Raw genomic sequence first — 12,142 nt, forward strand, 5'->3', positions numbered from 1 at the left:
ACTGGGGAAGGTAAGTGTTAGGAATAGGTGACTGGGGAAGGTTAGTGTTAGGTATAGGTGACTGGGGAAGGTAAGTGTTAGGTATAGGTGACTGGGGAAGGTAAGTGTTAGGCATAGGTGACTGGAGAAGGAAAGTGTTAGGCATAGGTAACTGGGGAAGATTATTGTTAGGCATAGGTGAATGGGGAAGGTTAGTGTTAGGCATAGGTGACTGGGGAAGGTTAGTGTTAGGAATAGGTGAATGGGGAAGGTTAGTGTTAGGCATAGGTGACTGGGGAAGGTTAGTGTTAGGCATAGGTGATTGGAGAAGGTAAGTGTTAGGTATAGGTGACTGGGGAAGGTAAGTGTTAGGCATAGGTGACTGGAGAAGGAAAGTGTTAGGCATAGGTAACTGGGGAAGATTATTGTTAGGCATAGGTGAATGGGGAAGGTTAGTGTTAGGCATAGGTGACTGGGGAAGATTATTGTTAGGCATAGGTGAATGGGGAAGGTTAGTGTTAGGCATAGGTGACTGGGGAAGGTTAGTGTTAGGAATAGGTGAATGGGGAAGGTTAGTGTTAGGCATAGGTGACTGGGGAAGGTTAGTGTTAGGCATAGGTGATTGGAGAAGGTTAGTGTTAGGCATAGATGACCGGGGAAGGTTAGTGTTAGGAATAGGTGACTGGGGAAGATACAGTGGTGTGGAAAACTATTTGCCCCCTTCCTGATTTCTTATTCTTTTGCATGTTTGTCATACTTAAATGTTTCTGCTCATCAAAAACCGTTAACTATTAGTCAAAGATAACATAATTGAACACAAAATGCAGTTTTAAATGATGGTTTTTATTATTTAGTGAGAAAAATAACTCAAAACCTACATGGCCCTGTGTGAAAAAGAAATTGCCCCCTGAACCTAATAACTGGTTGGGCCACCCTTAGCAGCAATAACTGCAATCAAGCGTTTGCGATAACTTGCAATGAGTCTTTTACAGCGCTCTGGAGGAATTTTGGCCCACTCATCTTTGCAGAATTGTTGTAATTCAGCTTTATTTGAGGGTTTTCTAGCATGAACCGCCTTTTTAAGGTCATGCCACCACATCTCAATAGGATTCAGGTCAGGACTTTGACTAGGCCACTCCAAAGTCTTCATTTTGTTTTTCTTCAGCCATTCAGAGGTGGATTTGCTGGTGTGTTTTGGGTCATTGTCCTGCTGCAGCACCCAAGATCGCTTCAACTTGAGTTGACGAACAGATGGCCGGACATTCTCCTTCAGGATTTTTTGGTAGACAGTAGAATTCATGGTTCCATCTATCACAGCAAGCCTTCTAGGTCCTGAAGCAGCAATACAACCCCAGACCATCACAGTACCACCGCCATATTTTACTGTTGGTATGATGTTCTTTTGCTGAATTGCTGTGTTACTTCTACGCCAGATGTAACGGGACACGCACCTTCCTAAAAGTTCAACTTTTGTCTCGTCGGTCCACAAGGTATTTTCCCAAAAGTCTTGCCAATCATTGAGATGTTTTTTTAGCAAAATTGAGACGAGCCTTAATGTTCTTTTTGCTTAAAAGTGGTTTGCGCCTTGGATATCTGCCATGCAGACCGTTTTTGCCCAGTCTCTTTCTTATGGTGGAGTCATGAACAATGACCTTAATTGAGGCAAGTGAGGCCTGCAGTTCTTTAGATGTTGTCCTGGGGTCTTTTGTGGCCTCTCGGATGAGTTTTCTCTGCGCTCTTGGGGTAATTTTGGTCGGCCAGCCACTCCTGGGAAGGTTTATCACTGTTCCATGTTTTTGCCATTTCTGGATAATGGCTCTCACTGTGGTTCGCTGGAGTCCCAAAGGTTTAGAAATGGCTTTGTAACCTTTACCAGACTGATAGATCTCAATTACAGTACTTTGTTCTCATTTGTTCCTGAATTTCTTTGGATCTTGGCATGATGTCTAGCTTTTGAGGTGCTTTTGGTCTACTTCTCTGTGTCAGATCCTATTTAAATGATTTCTTGATTGAAACGAGTGTGGCAGTAATCAGGCCTGGGGGTGACTACAGAAATTGAACTCAGGTGTGATAAACCACAGTTAAATTATTTTTTAACAAGGGGGGCAATCACTTTTTCACACAGGGCCATGTAGATTTGGAGTTTTTTTTTCTCACTAAATAATAAAAACCATCATTTAAAACTGCATTTTGTGTTAAATTATGTTATCTTTGACTAATAGTTAACGGTTTTTGATGAGCAGAAACATTTAAGTGTGACAAACATGCAAAAGAATAAGAAATCAGGAAGGGGGCAAATAGTTTTTCACACCACTGTAAGTATTAACCATAGGTGACTGGGAAAGATAAATGTTAGGCATAGGTGACTGGGGAAGGATAGTGTTAAGCATAGGTGACTGGGGAAGGTTAGTGTTAGGCATAGGTGACTGGGGAAGGATAGTGTTAGGCATAGGTGACCGGGGAAGGATAGTGTTAGGCATAGGTGACTGGGAAAGGACAGTATTAGGCATAGTTGACTGAGAAAGGTAAGTGTTAGGCATAGGTGACTTGGGAACTTTAGTGTTAAGCATAGGTGACTGTGAAAGATGAATGTTAGGCATAGGTGACTGGGGAAGGTAAGCGTTCTTCATAGGTGACTGTGAAAGGTTAGTGTTAGGCATAGGTGACTGGGAAAGATAAATGTTAGGTATAGGTGACTGGGGAAGATTAGTGTTAGGCATAGGTGACTGGGGAAGGATAGTGTTAGACATCGGTGACAGGGGAAGGCTAGTGTTAGGCATAGGTAACTGGGGAAGGATGGTGTTAGACATAGGTGACCGGGGAAGGATAGTGTTGGGCATAGGTGACTGGGGAAGGATAGTGTTAAGCATAGGTGACTGGGGAAGGATAGTGTTAAGCATAGGTGACTGGCAAAGGACAGTGTTAGGCATAGTTGAGTGGTAAAGGTAAGTGTTAGGCATAGGTGACTGGGGAAGGTTAGTTAGGCATAGGTGACTGGGGAAGGATAGTGTTAAGCATAGGTGACTGGCAAAGGACAGTGTTAGGCATAGTTGACTGGTAAAGGTAAGTGTTAGGCATAGGTGACTGGGGAAGGTTAGGGTTAGGCATAGGTGACTGGGGAAGGTAAGCGTTCTTCATAGGTGACTGTGAAAGTTTAGTGTTAGGCATAGGTGACTGGGAAAGATAAATGTTAGGTGTAGGTGACTGGGGAAGATTAGTGTTAGGCATAGGTGACTGGCGAAGGATAGTGTTAAGCATAGGTGACTGTGAAAGATAAATGTTAGGCGTAGGTGACTGGGGAAGGATAGTGTTAAGCATAGGTGACTGGGGAAGTTTAGTGTTCGACATAGGTGACTGGGGAAGGTTAGTGTTAGACATAGGTGACTGGGGAAGGTTAGTGTTAGACATAAGCGACTGGGGAAGGTTAGTGTTAAGCATAGGTGACTGGGGAAGGTTAGTGTTAGACATAGGTGACTGGGAAAGGTTAGTGTTAGACATAAGTGACTGGGGAAGGTTAGTGTTAAGCATAGGTGACTGGGGAAGGTTAGTGTTAGACATAAGTGACTGGGGAAGGTTAGTGTTAAGCATAAGTGACTGGGGAAAGTTAGTGTTAAGCATAGGTGACTGGGGAAGGTTAGTGTTAGGCATAAGTGAGTGGGGAAGGTTAGTGTTAGTCTACATTTCCACTGAAAGTGAATCACAGCATTTCCCCACATTCAAATTCAGAAGCAAAATCGTAGACTATAAAAAAAATCAAAAAGTTGCTTCTTAATTCACATGCAGAGGAAAAAAATAGTGCAGGCAGAATTTTTAGGCTAGTGTTTTAAAGTGTACTCAAGGCAAATCTTGGGTTAAAAAAAAACCCTAATGGTTAACTTAAAAGAGACTGTCCGCCTGTCCCCCATTATCGAGCTTGGCTCCCAAGGATAGTGTTAGGTATAGGTGACTGGGGAAGGTAAGTGTTAGGCATAGGTGACTGGAAAAGGATAGTGATAGGCATAGGTGACTGGGGAAGGTTAGTGTTAGGCATACGTGACTGGGGAAGATTATTGTTAGGCTTAGGTGAATGGGGAAGGTTAGTGTTAGGCATAGGTCACTGGGGAAGGTTATTGTTAGGCATAGGTGATTGGAGAAGGTTAGTGTTAGGCATAGATGACCGGGGAAGGTTAGTGTTAGGAATAGGTGACTGGGGAAGATAAGTGTTAAGCATAGGTGACTGGGAAAGATAAGTGTTAGGCATAGGTGACTGGGGAAGGATAGTGTTAAGCATAGGTGACTGGGGAAGGTTAGTGTTAGGCATAGGTGACTGGGGAAGGTTAGTGTTAGGCATAGGTGACTGGGGAAGGATAGTGTTAGGCATAGGTAACCGGGGAAGGATAGTGTTAGGCATAGGTGACTGGGAAAGGACAGTATTAGGCATAGTTGACTGGGAAAGGTAAGTGTTAGGCATAGGTGACTTGGGGACTTTAGTGTTAAGCATAGGTGACTGTGAAAGATAAATGTTAGGCATAGGTGACTGGGGAAGGTAAGCGTTCTTCATAGGTGACTATGAAAGGTTAGTGTTAGGCATAGGTGACTGGGAAAGATAAATGTTAGGTATAGGTGACTGGGGAAGATTAGTGTTAGGCATAGGTGACTGGGGAAGGATAGTGTTAGACATAGGTGACAGGGGAAGGATAGTGTTAGACATAGGTGACTGGGGAAGGATGGTGTTAGACATAGGTGACCGGGGAAGGATAGTGTTAGGCATAGGTGACTGGGAAAGGACAGTATTAGGCATAGTTGACTGGGAAAGGTAAGTGTTAGGCATAGGTGACTTGGGGACGTTAGTGTTAAGCATAGGTGACTGTGAAAGATAAATGTTAGGCATAGGTGACTGGGGAAGGTAAGCGTTCTTCATAGGTGACTGTGAAAGGTAAGTGTTAGGCATAGGTGACTTTGGGACGTTAGTGTTAAGCATAGGTGACTGTGAAAGATAAATGTTAGGCATAGGTGACTGGGGAAGGTAAGCGTTCTTCATAGGTGACTGTGAAAGTTTAGTGTTAGGCATAGGTGACTGGGAAAGATAAATGTTAGGTATAGGTGACTGGGGAAGATTAGTGTTAGGCATAGGTGACTGGCGAAGGATAGTGTTGAGCATAGGTGAATGTGAAAGATAAATGTTAGGCGTAGGTGACTGGGGAAAGATAGTGTTAAGCATAGGTGACTGGGGAAGTTTAGTGTTCGACATAGGTGACTGGGGAAGGTTAGTGTTAGACATAGGTGACTGGGGAAGGTTAGTGTTAGACATAGGTGACTGGGGAAGGTTAGTGTTAGACATAGGTGACTGGGGAAGGTTAGTGTTAGGCATAAGTGAGTGGGGAAGGTTAGTGTTAGTCTACATTTCCACTGAAAGTGAATCACAGCATTTCCCACATTCAAATTCAGAAGCAAAATCGTAGACTATAAAAAAAAAAATCAAAAAGTTGCTTCTTAATTCACATGCAGAGGAAAAAAATAGTGCAGGCAGAATTTTTAGGCTAGTGTTTTAAAGTGTACTCAAGGCAAATCTTGGGTTAAAAAAAAAACCCTAATGGTTAACTTAAAAGAGACTGTCCGCTTGTCCCCCATTATCGAGCTTAGCTCCCACAAAGAATTCCGACAAGGGCTTGTTGGTATTAACACTGGGGCCTTCCTCCTCTTCACTTCCTCCTCTTCACTCGCACTTGTGTCTTCAGACACAAGTGCGACCATATTGCTCCTGTGCGAGCATTGCCGCTGATGCCCCATTATAACTCTCACCCTTAGTGGTAACCACCTTCTTTTGATGCCTAACACTATAAGAATAGAAAAATGGGTGGTATTTTACTTCTTGCTTTGTACTTGACTTTTGGATTCAACAGTTTACTATACTTTAGTATTTAAAGAGAATCTGTATTGTTAAAATCGCACAAAAGTAAACATACCAGTGTGTTAGGGGACATCTCCTATTACCCTCTGTCACAATTTCGCCGCTCCCCGCCGCATTAAAAGTGGTTAAAAACAGTTTTAAAAAGTTTGTTTATAAACAAACAAAATGGCCACCAAAACAGGAAGTAGGTTGATGTACAATATGTCCACACATAGAAAATACATCCATACACAAGCAGGCTGTATACAGCCTTCCTTTTGAATCTCAAGAGATCATTTGTGTGTTTCTTTCCCCCCTGAGGGGGGAGTGCATAGCAGAACCACAACACTGAAGAACTTGGCAGCCTTCCAGACACAGGCTGACAAGTCTGACAAGGGAAAGATACATTGATTTATTACAGAGTCTGTGATAGTACAAAGTGCTGCAGTAAGCCAGAACACATTAGAATAGCTTTTGGAACTTGTAGGATGATAAAAAACAGGATGCAATTTTTGTTACGGAGTCTCTTTAAAAGTACAGAATTGTCTTTAAAAAGGAAGAGGATAGCAGGTTGCTACCAGGCAGAAGGTGAGACTGCAGATACTATCCTGGGAGGTGGTACTATTGAACAGAAAAGTAATACAAATGAAGGTAGTCAGAATAACTGTTATCTCTTTGTGGTTTTACTTGTAGACTCAAGCTGGCCATACATTTAACAATTTGCACCCAATGTTCCAAAATGATTGATTCCTTTAAAAAGCTGAGAGGGATATGGATGTTTCCTTATAAATAATACCAGTTGACTGGCAGTCCTGCTGATCTCTTTGGGGCAGTAGTGGCTGAATCACACACCTGAAACAAGCATGCAGCTAATCCAGTCTGACTTCAGTCGGAGCACCTGATCTGCATGCTTGTTCAGGGGCTGTGGCTAAAAGTATTAGAGACACATGATCAGCAGGAGAATCAGGCAACTGGTATTATTTGAAAAGGAAAAATCCATAGCCTTCTCAGGTTAGGTTCCCTTTAAGAAAGGAATATATTCCTACCACAAACAGCACATCAATTTTTAATAGATTCCAGCTGGGAATCTTTTGAAAATCGATCAAATTGCAGAGTTGCACTGTTCGATTCAATGCAACACTATGACCCATAAATCATCTGCTGCTCCTGCAAAAATCAACCAAGTTTTTCCATCCTGCCTGATCAATACTTTCTATCAATTTTTAGTCAAAATCATAATCATGGGGGGGAGGCTGGCATTCAAGATTTTGCTATGGGGTCCCATGCTTTCTAGCTATGCCCCTGCTATTTAATATATTACATTAACTTTTGACTAAAGAACAGTAAAAAAAATAACATAAGTAAAAATAAAAAGCAAAGAAAATATGGTGGTATGTAATGAGAAGATATATAGACATGGTTTTCTCTGTGTTAGGCCCAGATTCAAACTGGCATTAAAAACCGTCTGTTTAGTTGAACTAAACAGACCGGATTGTAATGGAAGTAAGCGGATATGTAAATCAATAGGATCCATTCCCATTACTCTGTTAGAACCAGGGCAGTGGAGTCGGAGTTGGAGTCGGAGCAATTTTGGGTACATGGAGTTGGAGTCAGAGTCGGTGGTTTTCATAAACTAAGGAGTCGGAGTTGGATGATTTTTGTACCAACTTCACAGCCCTGGTTAGAACGGATCCGTACGACATGTTCTGCCAAATGGACTGCAAGTTTGGGGAGGCTGAGATAAATCCGGAGCAATGTACATGTCACATTGATCGTGCACTACTGGAACGGAGGTTCATCGATGAAAAACTGATGACTTATAAAAACTGATACATTCAATGGATCAGTTTTTCTATGTTTAGTGTGAACCGGACCATGAACCTGGTACACACCATGTAATTTCCTGTCATATAGATGGGTCTTTCTTTCTGACAGGTCCGATCTGTTTTCCAATTGTTTTTGTTATCGATTTTCCAATCACTTCTATGCAAAATTGATCAGAAAAACAATCAGATCTGACCTGTCAGAAAAAAAGGTTCTCACCCTTCTATCTGACGAGAAATTGCATGGTGTGCACCAGGCCTTACACACAGGAGGAGTAAGAAACATTCCAGAGATAAAGTGGTGAAACCTGGGAGAGCTCTGAAAATCTGTCTCCTGCTACTGATAGCTTAATAGACAGGAGCAGCCATGCAACAGTCAAATGAAACATGACCTGAGAATTTTATGAAGACACTCATTCAGTTCTAAGGTTTTGCATATCATCCTTTGATCCGTCACAGGTCAAAAAATTAGGTGAATGCCAACTCAGATAACAACACATAACGTAGTCAACCATGTCATTATTCATGTGCTTAGAGTGCAGACAGTGTATGAAAAATGAAGTACATCCTTATGTAAGCGCGTCATGTGCATGACGGCAAACGCGTCATGCGGACGCGCTTTACTGCAGTTTACGACAAGGAATGCGGAAGTGGCCCGAGGACGACTGGCAGTCGTCCGAAAACGAAACTTAGCGGCGGAGGGAGACCGGAGGGCACCGAAGGACCGGCGCGGGCACAGGACGGCTGCAGGAGGCTTGGGAAAGCCCCCAGGTAAGTGAATTTATTTTTCCACGGCAGTTAAGGTTCCCTTTAAAGAGGGTAAAGTAGCAGCCAGTTGCTGCTAATCAAATGCTCTTGATCTACACTATGCTGGATTGGAATCGTGGATCATACATCAGATCTGATGTCTGTGCAATACAATTAGGTATCCATTGGTGTCCATTGTGCTTTTTTACAATGGACAACAAGGGAGACCTGATTTGAGGGAAGAGGACATTATTATTATTTAGTATTTACACAGCGCTGACGTCTTCCGCAGCGCTGTACAGAGTATATTGTCTTGCCACTGTCCCTCAGAGGGACTCACAATCTAATCCCTACCATGGTCAATGGTCATACGTCTATGTATGTCTCATGTAGTGTATGTATTGTTGTCTAGGGCCAATTTAGGGGGAAGCTAATTAACTTATCTGTATATTTTTGGGATTTGGAGCATGTCCATTTCCTGGTGTCTATAACTAAGGAGTAATACAACTATAATACGCAGGAGTTAGGCCTCGTTCACATCATACACGCTTCCATGTGCATTTTTTAAGCGCGTATGACGTGGTGACACGCAAGAACGGGAGAAGGGCATAGAAGCCCTTCTGCCGTACACATCTACTGCGCTGCGCAGCAGTACAATGCGCTATGATGCGCTTGCGTACTGCTGCCTACATTTTGCCCGCAAGCGGAGAGCTGACCCATCACTGTCAATGGATGGGATCAGCAGCGCAGCAGGTAGCGGCGCAGATGGCGTGCGATCGTACACCCTGCGTTCTGATCGCACAGCCATCTGCGCTGTGTAGATGTGAACAAGGCTGTACTCTGTATGCGTCTGGATATATACGGTAATGAACATTAAACTTTTATTACATCCAGTTGAGCAGATGACATCTCCCATCATATTATCACTCTGGTTTCGCTCACCTTCAGATGCTGTACCTGGTAGGTTAATAGGTGGTTGAGCTGTGATACTACCAACTGCACATGGTGTCCATAAAAGTCATGCAAGATGGGACTTTCCATTTGGCTGCTGTAACAAAGATCCTATAACACTGAATCTGTTGACATGTCTGTTTATCCACTTCTCTACATGATGGAAAAAGGTTTGATTTTATGTGCAGTGTGAACTAATGAATGAAGCTAATTAAGAAACTTATACTCACACAACCTTCCCATCACTTGCAAGGCTCCAGGACTTCTCCAGAGCAGCCACTTCTCTATGGAACTCTCTCCCCATCAGGTTTACCCCCTCATTCAAGCAGGCCTTATTGACCCATCTGTTCACCTTTGCTTACCTGCCATTTTCATAGCTCCAGCCCCCTCCCATGGAAATACCCCCGCCCCCCTTTTGTACCCCCAACCATTAGATTGTAATCCTATTTGGCAGGGCCCTCCTCCCTGTGTGCTCTTCTCCACCACCATATGAACTCAGTAACTTGTTTGCTAAATGTATACTTACATTGCAATATGTGCACCATTGTTTACTGTTATGTCACTTTTTAGTGTACCATTGTTTAGCATTGTAACGTCCCTGTGCAACACTGTCTACCCTATATTGTGTACAGCGCTGTGTAATATGTTGGTGCTTTATAAATAAAATGTAATAATAACATCCAGACACAAACAACCTTTACCACTGAATGTCTCCACAGAAATATGACAACATTTGTGCTTTGAGATGAGTGAACAGTTCCAGTGAGAACTGAAAGCAGCTCTTCTTCAGGCAGGTCTTTGCTTCGCATATATCGTTATAATATATGATTAATCTGATAAATATTTGCTTAACTGCAGTGTAATTTATTGACCTTAAACAGTAAAACCTCTGTATGTTTATATCTTTTCAGACTCTGTTCCAGATTTCCCAGTGGACTCCAATAACGGGAACTGTGGTGGGGCTGCCAGTGGTGAGTCTTTATTTCCATCCAGAGTTAATTAATACATGTAAAAGTTATGTTTTAAAGGTCCATTACCTGGTTTTAGCAAAGAGGTAGCCCAGTTATCACAACCTTAAAATGTATGCCCTCTAAATGCACAACCTTATGCATTCAGGCTACTTGCACACTAAGACATTGCGTTAGGTGCCACGTTAAGGTCGCATAACATGCACCTAACGCGACGCCTGGTGCTCTTCGTTGTGGACGTCAGAATGAGCAGCGTTGTGCAGCTCAGTCTGGCGTCCGTGATGCGTACTCTTGTGCGCATGCGGCATCACGTGGTCCCGCCGGCCAATCACCGCACAGAGCGGCCGCTCCAGCAAGTAAACACTGCATGTCACAACGTGCAGTGAATATTAATTAGCCATGTGCCTGGCCGCTCTCCGCTCCTCCCCAACATGACTGCGCATGTGCAGACAGTCTAACGCGGCTTAAGCCGCTCTAACGCCGTAGCATGCTGCACTTTCTTAAGAACGTGCAGCGTTACATGTAACGCAACGTGGGCTGTGTGAACAGCCCACTTGTGTTACATTGCTGTGCGTTGGGGAGCGTTACAGGCTGCACTAACGTGCGCCTGTAACGTCTTAGTGTGTAAGCAGCCTAAAGGGAGCCAAGCACCACTTTTGTTTCCTGGTTTCTAATAGCTATAGGAGCTGCCTATTATTCATCCAGGGGAAGGTGTGAAGATAGCATCTCTGACTTCTGTAAACTCTTTGAAGCGCAGTGTCCAATCTACCCACCCCCTACTGAGCAAACACTTTTTGTTTACTCCCTGCTAATGTATGCATTAAATAATTACATCAGTCCTTATCTGCCTGAAACTTCTGAAGTCGGGCAGACCTTGGAATTACGAGGAAGTAGGCGAACAAAAACCCACTGCTAAACTTTTCCTGTTCATTCATCGCATCCTCATTGGGGATCTTTACTTTGCTAACGACAGTGGTCTAGTGTGTGTACATGGCTTAAAGTGAGCCTCCAGACTAAAAATCTACTCAGCAGCACTGAAAAGGCTTGGTGTATCTTTAACAGTTTCACGGCATCAGAACTTTGTTTTTTTTACCCAAGCCTAATTTTTAGCTGCACAGAAGTTAAGCTCCGCCCCATCAAAGAAAACGGCCCGGGCATTCTTCCCTTGATGCTGTGCAAAGCATGATGGGATTTCTGATGTTGTTGTTCTTATTGCCTAGCGTGCGCAGCTGGGAGGGGTGATCAGGACACAGGACAGTTGGAACTGTCTCATGCTCCCTGTCACCTCCTTTCAACTAAAAAGATGGCTTCCCCCATGAAATCACAAACATTTGCCTGTTCTTTTAAAACCGTGTGGGTAAGAGATTATATTACCTATCTATTTTAATTAACATAACTAAAGTAACTTAATGACAGTATGTTTGTTTAGGCTGAAGTTCCTCTTTAAGATCAGTTTTGGGTGGGAAAAAATTAACTTATCAGTATGCTTCCAGGATATGGGAGGCTACTGAAGTGCCATAAGAAAACTCAGGAAAACACAGAAAGAGTGATAGGAAATATTGCTCACCCCAATGGTTGGCTGCAGATTCTCTTATGAGTACCAAGCCTAAGACATCAAGATATGTCTGTTTGGTGTTGTGATGAAAAATGGTCAAAGTTACCGGCCTTTTTGGAGGCCTTGCCACCCCGCATCCTCTGTACATTGACTGTTCCCGCTAGCATTCACTGTCACAGACAGCTACCAGCCTTTTTAGAGGCCTTCCTTGCTGCCCCCGCATCTTCTGCACACCAAGCACTTTGGTTGC

The 12,142-nt window shown here is 43.3% G+C and overlaps 1 protein-coding gene across 1 annotated transcript in view; it reads left to right on the forward strand.

The window, feature by feature from the left end:
* The window catches only part of FRZB (frizzled related protein), a 52,711-nt gene that overhangs the window by 15,649 nt on the left and 24,920 nt on the right, over positions 1-12,142 (forward strand). Inside the window, exon 2 of the mRNA XM_068246997.1 lies at positions 10,281-10,340. Within this exon, the coding sequence (XP_068103098.1) occupies positions 10,281-10,340 (60 nt within the window). The remainder of the gene's footprint in view (positions 1-10,280; positions 10,341-12,142) is intronic.

This window comes from Hyperolius riggenbachi, chromosome 7 (assembly GCF_040937935.1).
Source record: "Hyperolius riggenbachi isolate aHypRig1 chromosome 7, aHypRig1.pri, whole genome shotgun sequence".
Taxonomy (NCBI): domain Eukaryota; kingdom Metazoa; phylum Chordata; class Amphibia; order Anura; family Hyperoliidae; genus Hyperolius; species Hyperolius riggenbachi.